General features: G+C 39.8%; 1 protein-coding gene across 11 annotated transcripts in view; it reads left to right on the forward strand.

Moving 5' to 3' along the window:
* Window positions 1–21997, forward strand: part of MAGI2 (membrane associated guanylate kinase, WW and PDZ domain containing 2) — a 773865-nt gene that overhangs the window by 732519 nt on the left and 19349 nt on the right. For 10 of the 11 annotated variants that reach the window (XM_072858606.1, XM_072858618.1, XM_072858632.1 and 7 more), the window contains one exon: window positions 17347–17485. The exons of the other annotated variant lie outside the window; for it this stretch is intronic. In XM_072858606.1, the coding sequence (XP_072714707.1) occupies window positions 17347–17485 (139 nt within the window). The remainder of the gene's footprint in view (window positions 1–17346; window positions 17486–21997) is intronic. 11 annotated transcript variants of the gene reach the window in all.

Raw genomic sequence — 21997 nt, forward strand, 5'->3', positions numbered from 1 at the left:
GAGCAAAGGACGCAGAGTTCTGTACCTGTAACTCCTTTCCTAAGTTTATATCCACTGTCAATAATGCAGGTTCATTCCCATTTCTTGGCTGGGACCACCAGCCTGCTTGCTGCAGTTCTGTATCTCTCTGTTTCACAGATGCATCTCTATAGCAAAATATGCAAAAATCTGTTCAGTGCTTCTCACTTCACATACCGTTATCTTTAAAGATCAGATTCTCTAATCCTAGGTTTTCAGCACAGGGGATAGTAAACCATCCTTATGTGGTAGGATCTTATCAGGAGCGTTTCCCAGCTAATAGTTCTTCTCATGATCTACTTATCTCCATTATTGTTTTGCTTCCTGTTTCCTCCTCCTTGAACAGCTTTCTTTGATTTAACTGAAGCCTTACAGAAAAATATGAAGTAGATAACACAAGGTGCAGATCATTCTTATAGGAAGAAATAATGCACATAACTCCACCACTATTCCCACTCACCAAGCCAAGAAAAGAAAAATTAAACCAGCTAAACTCTTAAAAAAAATAGATCATACAATGAAACATTACCTGTAAAGTATTTAGATGCAATAAGTAAACATATTCCACAAATAACATTTTGTTGTCAGTCTAGTTACAGCCAGCAAAAGCCCTGATAAAGCCACATTCATACTGATATAAATCTTCCTACTTTACAGAAATAAATAAAAGAATATAAAGTACTTGAAAGTAATAGAGCTACATCTATACTAGTGGGTTTATAAATTTGTATAATTGAAGCAATGCAATCTCTAACTGAAGACAGCTCCGATGATAGGCAACTCAAAGTCTGTATGTTGTACTCTGTTAGTGGGCACTGCAAAACCATAGTGATGGGATGAGCCCAACAGCTATATTCCACTTGGACAGGTGCTAAAAAGTGTGAAAGTCTTTCAGCACACATTCAAAAGATTCCAAGGTCTAAATACGAGTGAAAGTGTTATGCATTACAGATGCAGAGTATAAATTTAAAGAAGTAAAAACTAAGATTATAGGAAATCAGATGTAAATAAAGAACTGGTATGGAACTGTCTCTTTTAAAAGAAAATAGAGTAGATCCATTGCTGAGGAAGGTACGTATGAAAGGAATACAATATACCAATAATAGCAGCAAAGAGCAATGAAACCAAAAGGCAATGATGAAACAACATGAAGAAAATGACACCAAAATCAAGGCATCCTTATGACACTTTCAGTTTGATCTTCAGGTTTTTATGGACTCCAGTGAAGCCTGGGAGCAGATGAGAGAACAGACTCATAGAGCAAGCACTGGAAGTAATGGTCTTCCACTGGCCCTGCCAGAACTGTCTGGATTTGAAAAGATTGATGGAAGGGGGAAAAAGGTTTAATGAAGTCTGTTATCACATCACCATTTCCAATCAGAAGTCGTGGTCTTCCTTCCCACTGGGAATGGCATGCTAGGCACTTGGTGTTTTTATCAGAAACAAATCCACTGAGGAACACCCCATTTTAGGATTACGAGATCTAAAATAGTCTTTAATTGCCCTTCATGACTGATGGAGCTTTCTACTTTGATTTTCTGCGGAATTGTTCTGGGAACCAGAAAGGTGGAAGACTAGTGAGTTGATGTCGCACAAAGTTCATCAGTCTCACCAGCGTATTGCTTTTCTACTCAAGGATCCCTTTCTGCCAGCCTCTATAGACTCTGCATTATGTCTTAAGGTTCGACAAATTATTCTCTTAAACACAGTTTTAAAACTTTCACAGGCTTATTATACTGTTCTTAGTCATGGCACTTTTACATGAGACTTTTATTTGGGCTCATAGACTCTGCTTCTGCGGAAAGCCCAAGCATACATCCTACTTTAACTTGGATTCATCTGTGACTAGACATGGGAAGAAAATGTCCATCGACGGACCCAGAAGTCTACAAGAAGAAGTGTTTCTTCACATACGTCCTCTGCCTGCATGGTTGGTCAACTATTCTCAACCAGTGTTGGAGAGCCACAGCCATAATTTTGTAACTTCATATAAAACCATATGTCATATACCACAATTAACTTTGGCAGGATTTTACTGCAGTTCATGGATAAGACATATGGACATTCATCACAGAAGACCTCTGTGGGGGGGGAACCTCATCGCTACACTGGAAGTAAATACAGATCCCTCTTAATTCTGACAGCTGAGCAGAGAGCAAGCTACAACGGTTAATTCTGAAAAGCCTACTACAGCAAAGGTTTACAGACCTTGAAACATGTGACTCAAAATACTTCCAGTAAACGAAGTGATTTTTCACAAAAAGTAAGATATCTTACAAATTAGGAGTAACAAAGAAAAGTTTCATTAGATCTAAGGAAAAGACTATAAAAGAAAACACGACTATCCAAAACTTTAAATGGCAGATAGACTCGCTGAGAGCTCAGAGTTCTAAAAATTTATCTCCACCCTCCTTTCTTCTTCAGGATGAGGGATTACCAGAAATATAAGGTTCTGTCCACACCATGGCAAAAAAGGACTGAATAGGACCGTGTCTGTGCTCCATAAGACAAGGATGTATTAAAAGAACCACAAGAAAAGTTTGGAGAATTATTAGTGCCTTTCATATCCTATCCCAAACTGGCAGAGGTCTGAGCACATTAGGACTCCATTTCTGAAGTAATCCTAACTTTAGGAAAAAAAAATGAAACTAGTTGGTGATGGCAATAATGGACAATAAAGCTGCAAGACCTAGTCTCAGAGTAGGGCAAGAATATGGCGCACACACTATCAGTGATAGTAGTATTTAGTTGAATCAGTCACCAGAGATGAGGGACGTAACACAGCCAATGTGGAGCACAGTCCCCACAGCTTTTGAAGATTCAAACACTACTGGCAACAATTTTACTAGTCTATTTAGATAAGGCTCACGATAACTCATATTTTATTCTTGTCTCATGTTGAGGACAATGATCGGCAGAGCTCTGCCTACAGATCTCTATCCCTTCCTGCCTTAGAGCTGGGGAACTACTGACTGCTCTCAGGAGAATTGTTAAGGATGGTCGTAGTGTTTGCTAGGCGTGTGAGATATGATCAACAGATCTCTTATTGCCTTGAATGATATCTCCTGCAGCCAGCATGTTTATTGAAACCAGCATCAAACAAAGAGCCTGTGGCTGAGAGCTGCAAAGATACAGAGTATCTTGCACAAATGGGTTTAGTGGATGCAAAATTCATGAAGAATGAGGGCAAAATGTACTTTTTTATACACAATGTGCATCTGTGTCATTTTGTTACTTTGTGAGTTTTACATCCTTTTTTTCACATCTTCCATGAAAGTCATACTTCTCGTCTTTGACATTTCTAGTTTCATTGTCTTGTCAACTCATTTTTCTCAGTCCACGTACGCCATTTAGCCCTATCTCTAGCTTCCTCATATCTCCTAATACTACATTATTTTTCTCATTCTTTTGTAGATTTTTCTTATATATTTGCAGAACAGACATCTGAAATACAGGCACTGCAGAGTTTTATATCTTTCATGCTTTGCAGTCCTCCTTTGACTCTTCAGTCCTTTCTCCTGTTTGTTGCTTTTCTTCTGGTTTGTGCCCCGCTCTTTGTTTCAGTTGTACCCAGTTGGAAGTAAAAATAGGGACAAGGGACAGGAAGCTCCTACAGTGTCAATCATGACCTTCTGTGTTGTTGTTGCCTAGGAATCTGTGTGGCCTTGCTTGGTCTGTTCTAGCTTGCCGAGTGAGCAGCGCAGTGACACTCACAACAGTAACCAACCTATGCTGTGGATAGGTTCACAGCATTCTGCAAACAAGCACAATTTGTGTATTTCGTCCTTTCCCATGATAACAGAGTTCACACCAACCTTATCTGTGGTTATTCAGGAAAATTCATCCACCTACACCAAGAATTATTCCTAGCAAAACGAGAGAATTCAATACTTAAGAGCCAAGGGTCACAAGAGGCAGGCAGACAAGAGGGACCCTGTCTCTTATTTGGAAGGAAGCAGACCTAAAGTTTCAAATCATGGAAGGCATAAGCATGACATTTGAAACTGCTGTCAAAACCCATGTATGAGGATTCGACAGCATTCAAAACTGACATTTCCTTCTTTGTAAGTGTCCTAAATACAAGGTCAGGCAACTTCTTCTGTTTTTTTCCTTCTGACAACATGACTTGTGCATTCGTGTTTGCAATAAGAGGGACAGAGTGCCTATGAAACTCATAACCTGATATTAAAGCCCTCTCTTGAGCCACAGGAGACATAATTTTAAGTCCCCTTTGAAAAGCCTAGAGGCCAGGCTTCTAAACAGTAGGCTGTCATGTAATAGTTGGCTATTGCTAACTATGTCTCCCAGAAGAAATTAATTAGGATCAAGACTAACTCTTCAGGCTTCTCAAAGGAGTAGGCAGTATGTAGGCAGCTATCTATCTGGGCTCTGTAAACTGTATAACAGTGGAGTTTAACAAGGGAATATAAACCTGTCTCCCTGCAGCAGGACACTCCTGAGTGTCTCAAGTCGGCACCCGGAAATCACTTGAGCTATTCTGGGTTCAGTGGATAGATAGGCAGAGCTGAAAAGCAGGCAAAGTTTAGAGCAGCTTTAGTTAGTTATGTCCCTACAGTGTCTGGAAAGGCTTTTATACCATGCAAAGCATAAGTCTTTTTCTTCTGTGTTCATCATGGGATTTTTCCATTTCAGGTTTCCTGATTGCTTGTTGTTACGCACATTTAGCTTGGTGTTCATCTAGTCACTTTATCACTGCATCTGTTTTTAGCAGACCTTGATTTCTAGGTTTTTAAAAGATCAAAGTCATCCATTTCCACCAATTAAGGAATCATTCCCTGTCTGAGGCTTGAGCGTAATACAGCTTCCACAGACACTTCTTTTAAGCCCATATCATCACGTGTAAAGTATAATCTTTTTTTTTAAAAAATGTATTTTTAGTGGCTGCTTTCTTGCATCTCAGAGAAGAGAAAATCCAAGCGGAAATGGCTGGGCTTCCATGTATACTGTTTTATGAGATTCCCATTCCATGGCGAAATTTTATACCAGAAATCACATACAGCTCCTGTAGCTTCACAAACAGGGCCCTTCCCCTAATCTTTGTGATTCCGCTCTCCACACATTACTGCTATATTTCTTCAGTCCCTCCAGATGAGAGTCTTTGCAGGGTTATATCAGCTTTTTGTAGTCCTATTGCCAAAGGAAAAGCGCTGATCGTCAACAGGACTGATTGTTTCCTGACAGACACTATCCAATAAAAGCTCAAAAGGAAGAATGAACGATTTCTTACTCTACAGTAAATGAAAATCTTTAAGAGCATGTTGCCATGCAGACCCCACAATTTCCAGTGGCTCCTCACTGGTATAGAGCCTCTCCTAGATTTCTTGTTAATGAAGAAGAGAGCATCTCTTTGGGATGCTCCATCGTTGATTAACCCCATATCAAAGGGTTATTTCTTACAGTCTGCAGTGGAATGCACCTGAGGTTGCAGTCAGTAAGTACAGCAAGCAAGAAGTAGCTCAGCGCAGCTTGACGGTGATTACAGCAAAAAGTATTAAAAATGGGAGGCAAGCAGGTGTCACACAGTAGAGATAGTAGATGACAGATACCGACATTTCTTTATGCAATCAAGAAACCTGCAGCAAGGAAATGGGAAGAAGACAAGAATGGCTTGATCAGTCATGACTTTCTTACAAATATTCAGGGCAATCACTGTATTCAAAAATAAACCAAGGATTGGCTAGTGTAATCCTTAATTTTTGCCATAGCAAACTTTGGACTCCTATTTTGGATCAGAAAGAAAGCTGAAGACTTTGAGATATACTGCTGGGTGGCTCGTGTGAATCTCCAGGTCTTAAAAGGCAGTGAAATCCTATGTTCAGAATATTGGAGAAAAGTAGATACTGCTTTTGGAAAGCCTCTTGCAAGTTTACTCTATTCACAGCAAGCATAAAAGTGGAAGGAGCAGTGGTAGGTCCTCAGAGCCAAAAAGGTCTTCCCCAGGTGGTGTGTTGGGAGTAGTACGGAGTCAGCTGCTGAGCACTTGACGTGAGGGAGGGCTTGAGAAGGCCATCAGAAACCCCACTGAAAAGTCACTAATGTTTGGATATAAAATATTGATGTTATGCCACACATAAGCAACAGAAGAATGTTCCAGGAGCATACAGTGCTCCACCAGTCTCTGTTTGACTAAGATCTTGTGCACACATCTGAAAGACAAATGCCTACAGAGTGATTCATGTCAGTTAAGTAGCCAGTCTTTTCTACATAAGTAGCACTTACTCTTAAAACCTCCAGCATACCTGGCTTTCTTTATGCTATAATATAAATCTTACCTTCATAGTAAGTATTCAGTGAATGTCAACAGTGGTATTCAGTGAATGGAGCACAAAGACAAAGATATTCTTAGTCCCATCCATTTATTCTGTGATTTGTGATCCATCTGAACAGTACAGGAAGATGATAGCTATGCTTTCCCACAGAATTGCATGTCCCTTTGGGGTAATCTCATTCACACACCAATTCCCTACTACATACATCACTGTCCAATCTCACTTGTAGTGAGGGTGGGTGTGATTGATCTGAACTCTGGGAATTCAACAGGGATACTCAAGCATATGAGCTGTATGCCAGCCTGTGGCAAGATGAGCTCAATGCCAGGTTAGTGTAATTGGCAGAATTCAAGGAAGAATATATTGACATGCAGACTTAAAGCTGCATGATCAACATTCTTGTGTCTGCACAAGAAAGAAATGCAAACTGAGGTCCTCCGGGATCCTGAATATATTTTGACAGTGGAAAGGTTTAATAAATCAAGAGTGAAATAACTGTAGGTAAACTATTATTCAGCATTTCTCAAAAAAGCTGTGTATGTTATTTAGAATTTGTTTGCAGAAAGGTAAGGAGAAAGAATATTCCTCTCACACATGTAATTAACATCATTCTTGCAAAAATATACTAAATTTGACACATTCAAAGCATTCTTGTAACTTTATGCCTAATAGAAAAATCCTTCAAGACAACTATGAAAAAAAATGAGTTAATAATCTTACTAAAAATTGTTTAGTATGAAATTTTAAGAATAAAATACTTAGTTGGCAGGCAGGCACCATATTTAAATCTGTATTTCATGGAAGATTTATAAAGATTTTCATGTCTAAAAAATTAATTAGCCCTTAAAAAATTAAGGATCAAGAATGTTAGAAAAAAATGAACACAACAAATGATGCTGCTCTGATAACTGAAACATTTTGTCCAGCAACAGGATTGACAGAGGCAGCCTCTCTTCTGTGTTTTCCCAAACCACGACAAGTACAAATTGGGATAGCTCACCTATAATGGTAAGAGGATACAGATATTAGACCCATTCCTATGGCCCACCCTGCCCAGTATCCTCACTCCAACAAGGACAAGTAGAGGAAAGGAATATTCCTTTCCTAGGCAAGGAAAGGAAAGGAAAGGACAAGTATGAAATTATTCTTCACTGGGTATAATAACACCCAAGCCCCTGGCAATCAGCAGTTTACAGATTTTTTTATGCTGGGATTTTCATATTTAGTATCTAGGACTCTTTTTTAACTATTTATTTGAATTTGCTCTGCTTTTGACATTCCTGATCTACTATATCAATGGATTCCAAAGCTAAATGCTTGCATTGTTTGAAAAAATCTTTCTTTTTTTTATAGCTACAACATAATAATCTTATGATTTCTTCCTCATTCTCTGTATCATTCCTTACCCTATTGACCTACATCACGTCCACCTTTTTCCCACTGAAGCTTACCAGTCAATTCCATCTTGCCTCGTAAGGGAGCTGTTCTTTACCCTTGACAAGCCTCATTGGCCTCCTCTTAACCATTTCTCAGTCTATCAATCACATTCATTTGGAAGTGGAAGTACCAGAACAATCTGTCATTTTCAAGATATTGGTGCTCCTAAATGACGTAATGATGGTTTCTCCTTTATCTTCGATTCTTTCCCTAACTGTTAATATCCTGTTTGCTTTTTTGACTGGGTTGACATTTTCAGTGAGCTAGCCACAAGGACTATGAGATCTACCTCTTCAGAGGTAATGGTTAATTTAGAGTGATTGTGTATGCAGTTTTCCACATGCATTGTACTTAGTGCTTAGCATTTAGCATCACTGAATTTCACCTGCTGCTTTAACACACTGTATTGTGCTATCTTTTTACAGCTTTTAACTTTAAATTTAGATTTGACAATCCTGCATGGTATTGTGTTGCCTGCAAATCTTATCACCCCAATCTTCAACCTCTTCACCATGCCATTTACAAATACACAGAACAGAATAATCACTATGGTAAGGTCTTTTGATTGTGAAAATTGACCACTTATTTAAAGCATTTTTTTCCTAGAATTTAATACCTTGACTAGAAGACCCTGTTCTTTCTCATCCCTCAGCAGAGCTTTTACTTAAGGCTTTACTGTTAAAAACTTTCTGAAAATGTCAGTATACTAACCGGACCGCATTTATCTATATAGTCATTGACAGCTCCAGTGACCTGCAATAGATCTATGAGGAATGGCTTCCGTCTATAATAGCCACACTGACCCTTCCCCACTATATTATCATTATCCATGTGCCAACTAACCCTCACCATCCTTATTGCTTCCATCCGTCTGCTCAATTGAACATGAGACTCGCTTGGTTACTTTCCAGGACCATCCTTAAAGACTGGTGTCACATTTGCCACTTTCCATTCCTCTGCTACTCAACAATTTACTGATTTAGGCAGTAGATTACATCCTGTAGTTGCTAGTTCAGCAGCTTCATATCCAAATTTTCTTTAGAGTTGAGGGTGAATGCCATCTAATTCTGGTGGTTTCTTACTATCCATTTCATCAGTTTTTTCTAAAATCTTTGCCACTGACCCTGCTGTTGGATTCAGCTCCTCAGACTCACCCCTGTGGCGAGCAGACCCTCTGCAGGAGTTTTGCTGCCCTCCTCTTTAGCAAACATTGACACAAATAATCTAATTTTTTTCTGTGGTCTTTTCTACCTTGCACCCAAACTATCTTTTGAGATCTTGGTTCTCCAGGAGGCTCCACACCTCTGGTATGTTTGAAAGTGTATTCTTAGCTCTTACATTTTAGCATTTCTCCTCCTCAAAATCTTTTTGTGGTTTTATGTTTAACTTGTCAGAGTTTATGTTCTTTTCTGTTTTTCTGTTTGGAAGCAACTTTGGATGAAGCAGTCTCCATGAACATTTATGCCCAGGCTTCTATGTAGGATCTATAAAATCAGCTTGTCAAATCTTGAATTTGCTTTGCTTTTGCCTAATGGGAACTGCCTGAGACCATCAAGAAGATACCAGAAAATTTTCTTCTTCCTTTTTAACAGTCTCTACTGGTTCCCATCCATGATTGTAGTGGTGAAGTACATGCTATTAATATTACGTTATGCTACACTGAGTCATCCTAGCTCTATTTAAAAAAAGTAATGGTATATCAATTAACTCCAGTAGGATAATGAATTCTCCTTTTATCTTTGATGCCTTTAATTCACATATACATGGATAATTTTGCAGCAATGCTGCAGAAGACATCAAGTCTACTATAGTACCAGAAGTCCACTTTGCTGTCTTGTTAACCACCCACCACTGCGAACTCCATTTCTCTCTCCTGCACTCCCCGTTCTCTGCAGACACTCGGTCATGCACATTTTACACTTTCCAAGCTCTCTTTCTGTAATAGCAGTTCTAATGTTTCTCCCTCTCTCAGGAAAAGGTGAAAAAGTGAAAAGAAAAAAAACCTAGAGCACCTGCTCAGGAGTGGTGTGAAAGCCATTTCGTGCTCTGCACCAGCTCAGTCCATGTCCTATGGCCCCTCTCTTCCCCGCAGCGTGCCCTCCCCTTTTGGGCAGGAGGTAAGAGCGGCTTTCTGTGGGAACAAGGAGCTGGGCATTTCCAGGGGTAAGAAGCTGCAGCTGCTTAAACAACTGGTTGACCACAGAAAAAAAAGGGTTTGTGACTCTAAACCTTCATGGGTGGTTGCTTCAAAAGCGGCATGGGTTACATTCGAGTAATTCCTCCAAAGAGAAATGTCATGTCTCTTACTGGGACACCCAAGCTCACATACCTAAAATACACTGGAAGGAGTGCAAGACTAGAAATATCCCATAGCTTTGCTCAGGCCACACATTACACCTGCCAGTACAGATTGCCATGAGGAAATTCGCACAGCAGATATCCAGCCTGTGCCTAACTCCAGGCAACAATATTAAGGCTTGACAGTACTTGGAAATTCGCCAAAATAGATATGCTGGAGTTGCTATTCAGTCTCCAAGTACAGACAATCTCTCAGCCTTTTGGACTCATTAACAATAACAACAGCAACAAATAATATGCAAAAAATATTTCAGTTATAAAAATAGAATGCCCACATAAAAGGAATTAAGTGTAATTAGTCTCTTTCCTGAGGTTTAATTATAAAATGCATTAATAAAATGACAGATAGCAATGCCCTCTGCACAAATCATTTGAGGCTGCTTTTATCATTAGATTTCCTCATTTAACATAGAATGAAAATGTGCATACACAATTAATTTCATTTCGTGCAACCGGGAACTATACACCTGCTTAGAGACCGTTCCTTACACATTGACAGAGGCAAACGTACACAAGGCTGTCATCAGTGGTTTAAAAGTACATTTGAGCAAGGAAAAACCTCTTTACTACATTAAAGCTATATGTATTTCCTTCTGATTTAGCCTGCTTCTGAAATTCTGTTTATATGTATGGTTGGCCTTTTTAACAAGACAGGTAATAATTACCATAAGATATGGCCAGAACAAAGACTCTGCAGCTAAACTCACATGTACTAGAGGCACTTTATTCTAATGAATCGGAGAAGCTTTACAATTTTCTTTCTAATTAACCTATCAGTAGTGATGTCACTTAAACACTCCTTAGGAATATTATCTTCTCATTATTGCCAGAAAACATGCTGCCCAATTTTATAGCTCAGTTGTTCTTACGCATGGATGGAGTGTCTGAATTAACTTGAACTGAAACAGTTTTTTTAAGAGACATTTCCCATACACACAAACTACTTTCATAATTACATTTAAATCATTAATATTCAACTTTGAAAACATTAAGGGGGGGGAGAAGCATTCAGTGTTTACTTTGTGCTTGCACATTGTAAGAATATAACAGAGGAGCATTCTCTTTATCAAATGCCATTGGGTCAGGAGGAGAACCAGTGGGTTTGGGTAGGCATTTATCCCAAACAGCATGGAAATTCAGCCAGGGCTGTGTTCTGTAGGAAGAAAGAAACAAATGCAAAATCAATGTGTGTAAAATTGCCAGATTCATAGCTGCAAAGAGCGTGTTTCTTCAGAATAAATACAGCTCAGGCAGCAGCCTTGCAAGCTTCCCAGGCTGGCTTGCCAACGCGCTTCAACCTTAAGCTGGTGGGAATGTCTGGAGGGTACAGAGGCCGATCACTCTGGCTTTGTAGTCTTTGCTGAAGACTGCCAGGAGGGTTACAAATCAGAGCTGATGCCAGTTCGGGGGGTGTCCCGCGATGCAGGGCCTGCCTGTTGGGGGTGGGAAGGGGTCCATCAGTTTGTTTCATGTGACTGGCCACCAAACAGCTGCCAGCCTTGCAAAGGGATGCATTCATTACAGCTCCGTGCACGGGTCCCGTGTAACGACACCTTCAGATTAAAGTTTATTCCAAAGAGCCAAAGGCAGTCTGTGGCTTTGTGAGATTAAAATATTGGATTTCAAGGGCTGCGCTCTCAAACCTTTTCCCTGCTACTTGTGGATTTAAAACTTGGTGATTAGGATGCATGCATCCTCTCAGGCTGTCAGGCAAAAATTCTACCTGAATAGCATGGGAGCTGAAGGTATTATTTTAGGGATGGCTAACTCTGCAGATGTGAGCAATTGTTTTTCCTGTTAATTTCTTGACATAAATGAAATCCATAAAGTGTAAAATGACAGAGGACCTAAATGCCATGCAAAATGATAATGGTGCTACATTGAAGTTTATTTTTTAAAATATTCTGGTGTTTCATCTGCCACAGAAGGCAGCTTGCTTCAGCCTCTTGAAAATAATGGTCTGATATTCAAATGTGTCACTTTCCATGAAAGGAGCTAATGCCACAGGGTCATACCCAATAAAACATTTAGACACTCAAAGCTTGATGCTGCAACACCTGCTAGGTGGCTGGTATCCCGCTAGATGCAGAGGGAAGATTAAATGTGTCAGAATGATATCCAAGCAGTCTGCAAGGAAAGTATAAAAGGTAACAAGAAAAGGTAACATAAATATATTAAAAGAAATATGAAGAACAGGAAAAAAGAGGTCCGTTGCTTGCTGAGAATGTGGAGAAGTCTGAAATATTCAGTCCTTTCTTTGTATCAGTCTTCATTGAGATGTACAGAAGGACCATAAACTTACTACATCAACTTCAACAAAGAGAAATTAGTATAAATCAGAATAAGAAAACTGCTTAAAGCATACTTAGATTCAAGTCAACTGAACCTGCTGATGATGTTTGTGTATGCTCAATGACTAAGAGAAAGCAATTTGTAGACTATTAGTAATTATGTGCAAGAATTCATGGAGGACAAGAAAGTTAGTAGCAGACTAGAGAAAGGAAAACATATTCCCGATTTTTAAAGTCAAATAATAAAGAAAAGTTCCTTTAACTTTCATTCTCAGAAATAATCTGTGACAGGTTATCAAAAAGTTGAAAAATCCACCAACATGTAAATTGTAGAAAGCAAATCTTGTCATATCAGCCAAATTTTAATTTCTCATTTCTGATTTTCATTTTGATTCCTGTGTGGAAAAAGGGAAGGAGAATGTATGAAGCATCTTCTTTTCACCTTTCAACACCACCTTGTATGAAATTCATAGAAACAGGATGGGAAAATAGACTTTAGTGGAATTACTGTAAGTGGTTACTGAAAATAATCCCTCTCAAAGGCTGCTCCTGAATAGTAATTACAAGTGTGAAATTACAAGTGTGGTACTGCAGGGTCTGGGATGAAACCAGCTCAATTCAATAATTTTATTAATAATTGGAGACCTATTGATAAATAATAAAAGAAAATAAAATTTGCTGATGCCAAGGTGTCACTATTCATAGAGGGTTTAAAAGGACTTTGAAGAACTGCCTTAGATTTCAAAACTAAAATTTCGTAGTAAAGCAGTCAATCTGATAAAATTCACTGAGGTGCACTCGGTTTAGGGCAAAGAAATCAGATGCACAATGTAAAATGGGGGATAACTGTCTAGACAGTACTGCTGGGGATAATCTCAGAATCCAAACTAACCATGAGTCACAAATCTAATGTGTTTTAAAAAGGCAAAGGTCTCATTCTGGGAACATTATTAATAAGCATTTCTGCCACACAGGAAGAATGTTATCATTTTAATCTGTTCTGCCAACCCCCCACCTTACTAATATCTCCAGTTTGGAGACTGTGGACAGACTTGGAAGGATCTAGAAGACATGTAGAGAGAAATGCCATGTGTGGTATAAAACTGCAGGAATCAACTTTTGATCCTGAAAAGAGAGTAATGAGGATCCCATATAATAGGCACTGGGTTCTTTTGGGGCCTCTTTCTATGCTTACCATTACCTCTGGCCTCACCTTGGTGCATCTTCAATATGTGGGTATATCTAAGCTGCTCTTAAACAATCACTGGATTTAAAACAGACAGAAATAACCACACAATATCTAAGCATCTATTCCACAATAGAAAAGAGGAGAGAGCGAGCACGTTTGAATGCCTGGACAGAGAGAAAACATACATCATGGTTTCCTCCCATATCAGACATCAGAGAATCTACCTCGGCTAAGGGGAAGGAAGGGGAGGTTATAAATGTTTAACTGCAGAAAAAATATGAATAGGAATTTGTACCTCATTAGGCACATGGGGAACCACTCCTCAGCCAAGGTTTTCTCTTTTGTATTAATTCCCCAGATAGGAGTGTAAAGTCTAATTGAAGCTTTTCTCAGGGGAAGAGTGTTGGCAACTTTTCTCTTCTGTGTTGTTTTTCTTATCTAATCAGAGCTGAGCTTGCTCTGCAAAGGCAGTATAATTCAGTTATGCATCAGTCAGCCACAAGACACAAATGCATGGAACACAATTAACCCACTGCTCCTGCAACTATTCATTTTAACTCTGGTCTCACATCTTCTGATGTAAATTTCAGAGTACCTGATTTTCTCAAATTTGTTTCTCTCCCCTCCTTCAGTCACATAACCAAGATGCTGGCCTTTTTTAAGCTTTCCCAAGTCATTTGCACCTAAGATTTTATATTAAAAGCAGGAACTATTAAATCAGCTACATGCTGCCTACAGAGAAAAAAATATTTCAATCCACCGAAATACAGAAAAGGTTACGTTAATACAAGGTAGTTCCTTGTTGACCAATGAGAACAGAAGAAAGGCAAACAGCAATGGAAAAATGTGGCATTAACTTAACCTTTTTACATATTAAACTGTATTAAAATATCTTTCTGTCTTTCTGCTCTGGAGTGCAGAGGATTTTATCTGAAGGACTGTGCAGGCTCTGAACAGCTTTCATCAGTACTCATTTTAACGGCTATTTATCAAGGAGTGTTAAAAACACCTCCTTCATTTGATCTAATCTGGCACTTCTTCTCTCAAAACATGCTAACAAGATCATTTTAAATACCTTCTGCAAAACATGGTCTATCCAGGCAACATGACACAAAAAAGAGCTGTCTTTAAGGCTTCGGAAAATCTGAGTTTACTTTTATAGGATTTCTACCAGGGTTTAATTGTTTCATGACATTTAGAAATAGGTTTTCCCAAACTGGTTGAATTTTGCCTGTATTTGGCCTGACTAGTATCCTTGTGGGGATGCTACAAATACATCTTCTGTCTGTGCTACAGAAGTGGTAAGAGATATTTTCCATTACTGCTCTGAGTGTGTGCAGCAACTACCTCCTACCAACCGCTCCAAAAGTCAGGGTGACGCAAACAGCCCTGCACGGCCAAACCCAGGGGAGATCTCTCCACAATCCAGAGAGTACCTGTGCTGTGTCACTGTGGCCTGGAGGTCATCAGGAGTGTCTAAAAATGCGTACTGCATGCTACAACCAAACGCATTCCTCCCAACAGAGAAAATCTGCTAAGGAAGAAATTTGCACTGCAAAAATAAGGCCTTTTTGCACAAAGTAATCCCGATTTTTTTCCCCACTGCTCAGTCTGCAGCATTTACAAAGTGTGATAGCAGGGCTGAGAGGTTTTATTCGGATCAATGGCTTTTTAGTTAAGTAAAGTACTGGCATAGATTGCATACAGGATCCTGGGAGAGTTCTTAAAATAGGCTACAACTCCTATTGACAAAGTATGAATTTGTATTGAGAAACACTGCCATAGTGCTTTTAGTGGCATTCTTTCTGTCTCTGAACAAAAGTAGGGACTAGATAACTTCTTGACATCCCTTCCAGTTTTCTTTGATGGTAGGAGTCTTGTTGACATTTCATATTATGCATTTATTTGGTAAATACTCTATTTCAGACTGCAGAAGGAAGGAAAGCCTCTGGAGGTTTACACTTTTAGTTGACAGAAATACAATAGCAGCAAAGAAAACATACAAAACAGAAAACATTTCAGTGTCCAAGGCTAGCAAAGAGCTGGTTTTGTCAAGACAGGCTTGTAAGGGGAATAGGAAGCGCCCGTCATCTTGAAATCTGTATAGTCCCTTAAAACCCTCTCTAGGATGCATGCAGCATTGTTATTTTAGTGTAGTGGATACGCATGGTGAGGAAGCCGTAGAGGCAGACCGAGGCAGGTCTGATCCTGCCAAGCAGACGTGCTCCTCTGGCACTGATAAACAAGTTTGCTGAACTCACTCAACTGAGACCCTCACGCACCCCTCTTGGCTGCCCATCACCTGGATCTGCACCTCTACCAGCACCAGGAGATCATCAGCCCTCCTTCTGGGCTCCACCGGGGTCACCCCTGCGATGGGGCTGGGAGGCTTCTGCAACGCAGCTACAAAACATGAACTCCAAAGGCTGCAGTGCTGCTAATACAAGGTTCACACATGGCCTCACTGTGTTGCTCGGTTAACTGTCTCGCAAAACAAGTGGGTGGCTGTGGTAGTTTATCGTGCAGTTTATAGTGCAAGAAACAAGACAACTTCTCAGGACTGTTTAAAGCTATGCTCGCCGTTCGGAAAGGCATTTGGAATGCTTAGCATTAGTTGTGTAAAAATGCAGCTTACTATGATAGAAAAGTTGCTACGAAGAAGTGCTGTTTAATCATGATTTAAACATGTTTAAACATGAACTCCAAAGGCTGCAGTGCTGCTAATACAAGGTTCGCACATGGCCTCGCTGTGTTGCTCGGTTAACTGTCTCACAAAATAAGTGGGTGGCTGTGGTATTGCAGCACCAAACAAGCTGTACAGCTGCTGCTTACTACATGTGCTGTCTGCCGTGCTGACCAGGCACAGCAGAAAGCAATCATTCCCCTATTCATTGAGGCTTCCAGCATCGAAAGCCACCTCTTCTCATGGAAAGAAGAGCAGAACCAAAACATCCTGGTGGGAGGCAAACCTGGGAGGGACATCGGGGTGGGTGGGAGACACAGACATCACTGCCCCATTTTACAGCTGTAGAAACAGAGGCAGAAAAATAATAATGAAGCTAACTCTGACTGGAAAGCTGGCCGGGAGATGATTTGCACAAGTCTGTAATCAGAGCCCTGGAGTCCACTGCTCTAACTAGACAGCTCAGCCAGGGGCTGTGCTTACTCCAAGCAAAAACCTTCTGTGGATAAATAGTTCAAAGAATGCTCTTGCAAGAACTCCAGCAACTCTGTGAGCTGTGCCATAACCACTAGCTTTTCTTTGTTTAATAGCTTGCTCCATAACAACTCTTAATCTGGTGTGAAACTTTGCTACCAAGATTTGGATTTTCAAATGTTGGATCTTTGTATTTGTGCTTTGAACCTCTTTTTTCTCTATGAAAACAGCAAGCGAAATGCAGTAAAGGTCTTCTCAGGCCCGTACAACACTACAAGTTAAAGTGTAGCACAGATAATGTTTCCAGTGATTCCAACATATCAAGCAATTCCAAAAAAACCTCTTACGTGTAGAAGACATGAGTCAAGTTACAAATGCATTACACTGATTTTGGCAGAAGATGAGCAGCATTTGATATACCACATTCAGAATCCACTCTGGAGGTTATTTAATCTGCCAGTAATATCCCTCAGACAGACAGGAACAAATTTACCTTGATGTGTCTGTCTGTCATTCAAGTAACCTGTGATCCATTGAATATGTCTCTTTCTGAAACGCTCATTTTACTGCAATTCCGTCTGACTCAATATTCTTCTTACCTGACAGGTAGGAGATCAAATAATTGAAATCAATGGAGAAAGCACAAGGGACATGACACATGCCAGAGCAATAGAGCTAATCAAGTCTGGTGGCAGGAGAGTGCGACTGTTGTTGAAACGTGGAACAGGCCAGGTCCCAGAATATGGTGGGTTTTCATCTTTATATTTTTCTGTGTGCATGAACCTATATAAATTATTTGTATTGCTTTTGAGTTAAGCAGCAATTGCAGATATTTCTATGTTGTAATGTCCTGGGGCACGTTAAATATGGGCTTAAGTGCTTACCTGAGTACAGGTAGACTTATTCATATGTTTAAGTGCTTCCTTGGCTCAAGACCATATATGTGTGTACATCACTGTGGTCTGCTCCCCTCCCGACACAGGCAATGGCTTATAAAATGGGCATTGGAAGAAGCACTTTGAACTCTTTAGGGGACATCTCGGAGTGTGCTAGGAGTGGCTGATTTGCCCATAAACTGTCCTTTTCTTCCTCTATTGGTACTTCTCTGCACATTTTGAATCACAGCAGATGATCTTGTTGCCATGCAATTCAGTCATTCGGGTTTAAAGTCAAAGCATTAACAAGAATGTACTTCTTTCTTTGACAACCTCACCTATTATATTATCTCTGACAATATACACAGATGATCAAGTAGAAGCCAACTCTGAATAAAAAAGGAGACTTTGCTCATTGTGGTGAGAAAGCAGGATCCATTCTTCTCATGTTTTGTTTCAGGGGGACTTCTGGGACTTTTTTGAGTATTTCAAAAAGTGTGAGTCATTTAGACAATATAGAAACCTTGTTTCACTACTGATATGACAAGAAGTAAAAATAAATTATCCAAAGGTAATTCAAAGACAAAAAAGCTCTTTTTTTAAATTGAAGTCAGGGCTTACTCTAAAGAACGGTGTGACAATGTCATATATTTACATAAGTTCTATGATGTGCACAGCTGGGCCTGAAATCTCACAGGAAAAGGGTTTTTTTAATGAAAACTCCTTGACTTCCTTATGCTGGGAGGTCCAAAATTCTATTAAACTTTTCTAATGTTACTTTTGAAGTGCCACCGTCATTTCCCATTGAAACAGAAACTGCAGTAGCATATGAAAATTCAAAGTAATACTTAGGCTTAACTGTAGGTTCAGGTCAGTCTTTGTTACCAACATAAATTCATTACCTCTGTCGGAGACATTAAAGTCAGCTCCACTGGAAGTCAGCGCTTTGCTGGCTGTCAGTATGCATGGTAATTGCACCATTTTCTTCTCTAAACTAGAGCCAACCCTGTGGCTGAGGCAATACTCGGGATAGTGCTTGTTGCATTTTTTCCAGTTTTCAATAGCTTCTGAATAAGGACAGCAAGGATGGGCCACAGCCCACTCATCTGGTGATAAAGTTAGTGAGTTATACTTTTGGTGAGTAGGAACAAAGCCAAAATGGCTTTCAGGGATTATGATAAATTGGTACTAAGACATTTAATACCAGTTTTAACCAGTGCATAATCCTTTCAGGGAGACCTCCAACAGAGATTCAGATCACCTCCAAAACTCTTTTGTAGGGAGGGGTGCATCAATTTCAATGAAAGAACAAACAAACATCCAGGACTGATATAGCTGTAGTAATCCTTCCCAAATAGCAGAACCATATACTAGCAGTTCTCTGGTTCCTCAGAAAACAACTTCATCTAAGGGGGGTCACAGGAGGCTGCTATGAGCAAAGAATCGATTACAGTTCAGACCCATTCCAAATCTGACTTTCTTAAGATCCCAGTTCAGGATGGTCCTTAAACCTAGGCTTGCAGGAGATCCAAAATAAATTTCTATATTTGTATAATCTTATAAATCTGTACCTTATTCCAGCATCATAAGAAAATGTAAACAGATGTAAAAAAAGTTCAGTGTAAACAGCATTGTTTTGGAAAAAAAAAAATCCCCTGAAATGTGTAAATGTGCACAAGCCTTCGCTTCCCCAGAAGAACATGAGTAGGAAATACAGATAAACCACTACAAATCCAGGCACAGTTTATAGTGTAAGAAACAAGACAATTTCACAGGACTGTTTAAAGCCATGCTCGCCATTTGGAAAGGCATTTGGAATGCTTAGCATTAGTTGTGTAAAAATGCAGCTTATTATGATATAAAAGTTGCTACGAAGAAGTGCTGTTTAATCAGATCATTTTCCTAGCTGCATCCCCAGCTTACAGCTCCGTACAGGAGGAAAACTAAGTAGCTGTGCTTGAAAGCCATGTTGTCCTACTGCACTGAAAAAGCAGTAAAAGTGTTCAGGAATTACTTTGTAATGTACACACAACCTACAGAAAGTATCACAGCAAAGGATAACATCCGCATGTCTGCTGTTCTTAATATGTGCATTACGCAGGCAGAGAAATGTTAGTGCTGTATCCAGTCTGCAGGCAGAACAGAAACAAAATAAGAAGATACCTATTGAAATTAACTGAGATATTAAAATCCTCCCTAAGTCATTTCCCAAAGCAATGAGAAATACTCTAAGAACAAACAGAAGGTGCACAGAAAAATCAACAGCAGCCTGCTTAGGAAGTTAAAAACAGAACTTAACAAACAGAAATTATTAAAACCGGAGGGCATGTCTCGAGAAGGCCAGAGTCTCAAGGGTAAGTCATCGTGCTGCAAAGAACGTCTGTCAGAGTATTAATGACAGAGACCCCCAGAAAAGACTGTGCTTTCCAAGTGATGGAAAACTGAATGCTGAGAAGATTGTGACAGTAAGCTTGAGGACAAAGTGGTCCTGAGGACAGTAGACAAACTAGTAAATATTCAGTAGTTCCCTCTTCTTCCCACCAGAATTGCACAGCTGAGATATAACAAGACTAACTGCAGCTTTTTTAATTGAAATAATCAGCCTTTTTTTTTTTTTTTTTTTTAGCAAGTACATGTCAGAAATATTTCTTATTCTCATCAGGGTCCAGCTCTGGAGACTGTCAATGGGAAATAAGACTTAGTTGAGTATAAAAATGTAAGGCTGGAGGACTGAGCTGGTATCTGGATTGCAACGGTGGTGTGTAGCAGAAGCCTAGAGAGAAATAAAATCAGAGCAAGTGTACCAGGGTCCTTTCCTGGATATTGTCTCTCAGTCTCTGACAAGCGAAATGGTCAGGGACTTCCCAAGTCAGTTGTAGTAAAATTGTGTTTGAAGACCTTTCCAACAGCAGTGGCATTTGCACTCACAGCATTAAAAAGAAGGAAGCTTACCTAGAACAACCTAAACCAACCAGCCAAAACCCATCATGTTATTGTCTCTCAGACTTCAACTTTCTGATTTTCCTTGTGCAATATAATCAATGCTTTTTAAATTCCAGAGCCATGTTTTTGTTAGTACAAAATACGGTGGAATATATCCAAGTGCAAGAAATATCAGTGTTTGAATGATGATGTGATTAACATCAGTAAAAGCAGTTTTAAGGAAAAGACATCAACGGTAAGAGAGTGATCTGTGAAAGAAAAGAATGTGTATTGAAAAGAAGAAAGCACTCAGTGAAGAAACAAAGAACAAGCTCCTGGGAGGATGTAAATCTCCTGAATGAGTTATATCAGTTTGTCCTGCCTGGAAATCTGTCCCTACAAGTACATCTCAGAAAATTCTGGCTGAGCTGAAGCACTATTCAAACCTAGGGGAAGAAATAAAGTGTGTTGCAAATGCATCATTTACCTCAACTCCAGCTGCTGATTTTGCTTGAAAACAAATGCCGAAGATCCCAGAGCACTTCACAGGGAGAAATCCCCTTGTAGCGTGCATGGTACCATCAGAATATATGGGAAAGAGCACGGATATGATTAATGCTCCAAAACGGTAGCTGATTTGTTTAGTTGCAGGGTGCAACTAAAGAGGCTTAGAAAACAGATGTTTTACCACCCAGCATCTCAGAACATGTTTGCTGAGTATAAGGATAGCCAGAGGAACTGTGCTTCCACTGAGGGTGAATTATCACAGCTCATCCAAACCTGAAGAACATCAGCATCATGTTTCATAGGAAACAGTCTGCCAGCCATGTTCTCCAAAGAACCAAGTCATAGTAAGAAATCATATTACTGTGCAAGAAAGACTAGAAGTACTGCTGGGAATCCTGATCCTGAAACGTACTTAATGCCCGGGGAGTCTGGCTGAAGGGAGTGTGAGGTTTCATATATGCCACAGGACACAAAACTCACAGTCATCACTGGAGCACTGAGCACTTCTTCGACTGGCATTAAATACAATTTGAATAAAATGACAGACCAGATTTCTCTTGCAATGGCTGCCTAATTCCCTGTGTATGCATCTACCTAAGAGGTTATTGACTTCAGCAGGAGCTACTGGGTGCACAACACTTCTAAAAATCTGTCTGCTTACACTGTGGGGGCCTAATTAGAGATGCTCATATTTTTCAGGCTGTAGCCATAGCTGTATAAGCACCATCAGAAGGACATCTACATTGCGCAGCCAAGCATTGGGATGAAGAGGCATCCCTAAAGGCAAAACATGGGAAAACTGTTCACAAAATCCCAAAATAGTAACATTAAAGATTAAGTAAAACTAACAAATCACAGCCTCTCCATCCAGCAATGAGCTCTGCAAGAGGCAAGTTAATTCTAATGATGGATCAGCCCCAGGAAGCTACATTTTTTCTCTGAGAGCAACCACT

Source organism: Ciconia boyciana, chromosome 1 (assembly GCF_034638445.1).
Source record: "Ciconia boyciana chromosome 1, ASM3463844v1, whole genome shotgun sequence".
Classification (NCBI taxonomy): domain Eukaryota; kingdom Metazoa; phylum Chordata; class Aves; order Ciconiiformes; family Ciconiidae; genus Ciconia; species Ciconia boyciana.